Source organism: Lactuca virosa, chromosome 7 (genome assembly GCF_052849685.1).
Source record: "Lactuca virosa cultivar CGN04683 chromosome 7, Lactuca_virosa_CGN04683_v6, whole genome shotgun sequence".
In the NCBI taxonomy this organism is placed as follows: domain Eukaryota; kingdom Viridiplantae; phylum Streptophyta; class Magnoliopsida; order Asterales; family Asteraceae; genus Lactuca; species Lactuca virosa.
This window is the reverse complement of record NC_136432.1, coordinates 84,646,366-84,650,172: the sequence shown is the minus strand read 5'-3', so window position 1 is coordinate 84,650,172 and position 3,807 is coordinate 84,646,366. Positions and strand designations below refer to the sequence as shown.

At 36.5% G+C, this 3,807-nt stretch overlaps 1 protein-coding gene across 1 annotated transcript; it reads left to right on the top strand.

The window, feature by feature from the left end:
* Positions 1-311: 311 nt before the first annotated feature.
* LOC145124424 (AAA-type ATPase family protein / ankyrin repeat family protein) lies at positions 312-3,807 on the top strand. The gene is made up of 7 exons (XM_079059749.1): positions 312-595; positions 963-1,073; positions 1,175-1,273; positions 1,372-1,482; positions 1,651-1,954; positions 2,033-2,172; positions 3,074-3,807. The coding sequence occupies exons 1-7, from the start codon at positions 455-457 to the stop codon at positions 3,614-3,616; spliced, it is 1,449 nt and encodes a 482-aa protein (XP_078915875.1). The 5' UTR covers positions 312-454; the 3' UTR covers positions 3,617-3,807.

The window sequence follows — 3,807 nt, the reverse complement described above, 5'->3', positions numbered from 1 at the left end:
AAAAGTCGAGGTTTGGACTAAAACCCCAAAAAAAATACATAGAGACCATTTTTGCAGGTTTTTTTTTTTTTTTTAAGAAATTATTAATAGAAACTTGGTTTGGCATTAAGCTAAAGTACTAATAATGATTAGCGACGCCCACATGCACCGACGCCTGTAATAATAATCGAGACAGCTAATTTCCTCACCACTCACGTCATATTACAGTTTTCCATTACCAAATAGTCAAATGCCAATTAAATAAAATGGTAATTCCCAAGAGCTGATTGATTTCTTGAGGGTTTGTCATTTGAGGTTTGATTTCCATTGGTGGTCTTCTGCTTATTAGTCGAATAGGACGATTAAAGCAGAAAAGATCCAACCTTGGAAGAACAGATTGAACCCCAATTAATCAAGGATTTCGCGAGGTTTCCTTCAATTCTTCTTCATTTCGACGACGACGGGATTGCTAAGGATGCAGAGGGTTAAAGATCAGCAGCTTTCAAGATCTACAAAACCAGCCACCATTCATGCATCTGCTCAGTCCGGCGATCTTCCCGCCGTCCAGAGGCGTCTCCGTGACAACCCTTCACTCACCAATGATCGGAACCCCGTTGTAAGAAAATCCCTATCTCAAAGATTTATGTTTATTGAAGGAACGAGAAGCTTACATCAGAATTACGATTAGGGGTTTTGTATACAAGGTTATCTTGATGTGTTTTTTTGTTGGTAATATGTATCCCATAAACAACTACTTTTTGTGTGATTTAATTCGTGAATCTTGAAAATTAAACATAATTGGCAATAACCGAGGAACCTATTTTAAGTTGGTCATAATTGCACACCACCTGTTTGATGTTATGCCTGAGTGGAACTGTGACATAATTTTGTTCTTCTGATGTAGTGATTCTTGGAGTTCTATAAGGGGAGACATTTACCATTTTAATTTGATTATTTACATTCATGAATCTTTCTTTATGCAGATGGCAAATACACCCCTTCATGTTGCTGCTGGTCATAACAGTGTTGAAGTAGTTAAGTTCCTCTTGAACATGGCAGGACCTGAAACAGTTGAGTTGGAAGCAAAAAACATGGTGTGTAAAATCTTTATCGGATTTGATTATTCATATACTCTGCCTATGATTTTCACTTCAAAAAATGGAAACTTATTGTCTTGCTATATTTGACTTTGCAGTATGGAGAAACACCATTACACATGGCTGCTAAAAACGGTTGCAATGAAGCTGCAGGACTTCTTCTTTCTCATGGAGCTTCTACCGAAGCTAAAGCAAATGTATGTACTTTGTTTCTATCATTTATTGAGAGTTACAATTTTAATATAATCTAAGCTTGATAAAAAAATAAAAATTAATCTTTATCATCCATATGCAGAATGGAATGACTCCATTGCACCTTTCTGTTTGGCACTCACTCAGAGCAGAGGACAGCTCAACTGTGAAGACATTGCTTGAACATAACGCTGACTGCAGTGCCAAAGATAATGTACCACTCACAGTCTGACAACTTTTTTTTTATCTGTTAGAACAGGACATGACATGACAGAATGGTTGTACATTGTCTGACTTGTACTGTGTTTGACATGCATGAGACAAATCTGTACTTTTTATTTTTTACTTTTTGTTATCTGTAAGACATGACATGACATTACAGGAAGGTATGACTCCTTTGAATCATTTGTCACAAGGACCAGGAAACGAGAAGCTACAAGCACTTCTGAAATCTTACCTTGAAGAACAAAGAAAACGAAGAGCTGTTGAAGCATGCAGTCAAACAAAAGCAAAAATGGATGAACTTGAAAATGAATTATCAAATTTAGTGGGGCTTCATGAGCTTAAATTACAACTTAGAAAATGGGCTAAAGGGATGCTTTTAGATGAAAGGCGAAGAGCCCTTGGTTTAAAAGTTGGGACCCGTAGACCACCTCATATGGCCTTCCTTGGTAATCCAGGAACAGGTAAAATTACTTATATACCATTTTGTAGTTTGGGATTGTGGGGACGAAATTGTAATTTCTAAATTGTATTGTATATAGGTAAAACTATGGTAGCTCGGATTCTTGGAAAGTTACTTTTTATGGTTGGGATTTTACCAACGGATAAGGTGACAGAGGTGCAAAGAACAGATTTGGTTGGTGAATTTGTTGGTCATACCGGACCTAAGACAAGGAGAGTGGTAAGTGATTCTTGTTCCAAATTGTGATTTTCTTGGATCTTGATTCGTGGTCGTTGTGTGAAAAAGACCAAATTACCCTTGATGGGAATTACTGATCTTTTTGCACTTGTAAAAAGTCCAATTTACCCTCATGCGAAAAAAAGGGAGCAATTTACCCTCGTGTGAAAAGACCAAATTATATAGTTTTTTTTTTCTCAGATGTGAAAAGACTAGAATTACCCTTGTGTGAAAAAGACCAAATTACCCTTGATGGGAACTGCAGATCTTTCCGCACATGTGAAAAAGACCCATTTACCCTTGTGCGAAAAAAGACCAAATTACACAGATTTCTTCTCAGCTGTGAAAAGACTAGAATTACCCTCGTGTGAAAAAGACCAAATTACCCTTGAAGGGAATTACTGATCTTTTTACACATGTAAAAAGACCAATTTACCCTCATGCGAAAAAAAGACCAAATTATCCTTGTGCAAACAAACCAAATTACACAGATTTCTTCTCGGATGTTAAAAGACTAGAATTACGCTTGTGTGAAAAAGACCAAATTACCCTTGATGGGGACCGCGGATCATTCCACACATGAGACACAATTACCCTTATGTGAAAAAAGACCAAATTACACTTGATGGTACTATGGATATTTTTGCACATTTGAAAAGAAAAAGTTACCTGTGTATAAAAAGACCAAATTACCCTTGTGCGAAAAAGACCAAATTATCCTCAATGGGAACTATGGATCTTTTCGCACATGTGAAAAGACCAAACAGAAAACCTTGTGTTGGAAGACCAAATCAACCTTGTGTGAAAAAGACAAAACCACCCCTTGTGTGAAAAGACCAAATTACCCTTGAACCAGGTATTCAAAAGAACTGCTTTTTAAACCAAAAATAAAATAAAATTGCAGATAAAGGAAGCGGAAGGCGGGATCTTGTTTGTGGATGAAGCATACCGATTAATCCCCATGCAAAAATCAGACGATAAAGACTACGGATTAGAAGCCCTTGAAGAAATCATGTCAGTTATGGACACTGGCAAAGTAGTAGTCATCTTTGCAGGATACAGTGAGCCAATGAAGCGTGTAATTTCTTCAAACGAAGGTTTTTGTAGACGTGTGACAAAATTCTTCACTTTTGATGACTTTACAACCCAAGATTTAGCCAATATTGTTCATCTAAAAATGAAAAACAACAATCAAACGGAAGGAAGCATATTATATGGATTCAAGTTGCATCCTTCATGTACAGTTAAAACTTTAGCAAATCTAATAGAGACTGAAACAAGTGAGAAACAAAGAAAGGAGATGAATGGAGGTTTGGTGGATCCTTTGTTGGTTAATGCTCGTGAAAATCTTGATTTGAGGCTTAGTTTTGACTGTATGGATACAGACGAGTTGTTGACTATCACTTTAGAGGATTTACAAGGTGGGCTTAGGTTGTTTTCGCGATGAATGAAAGGTGTTGTGTTGTTGGGGGTATTTTGGTACTTTTTCGATCTTTATGATTGAATAATTGGTTATGGTTTTATATTATATGTAGAAAGGGGTAGGAGATGGAGTTGAGAAGATGGAATTTTGGATTGGGGTAAGAATTTGGTTGTAATTTTTTTTTGTTTGTGTAAAATTTATATTGGATTGATAAA

What these genes read in the sequence shown, in the direction of transcription:
- LOC145124424 (XM_079059749.1), top strand. Translation starts at nt 455, where the DNA reads ATGCAGAGGGTTAAAGATCAGCAGCTTTCAAGATCTACAAAACCAGCC. An exon ending in AGTTGGAAGCAAAAAACATG is followed by an intron (nt 1,074 to 1,174) that starts GTGTGTAAAATC and finishes TTGACTTTGCAG; the next exon opens with TATGGAGAAACACCATTACA. An exon ending in GACCTAAGACAAGGAGAGTG is followed by an intron (nt 2,173 to 3,073) that starts GTAAGTGATTCT and finishes ATAAAATTGCAG; the next exon opens with ATAAAGGAAGCGGAAGGCGG.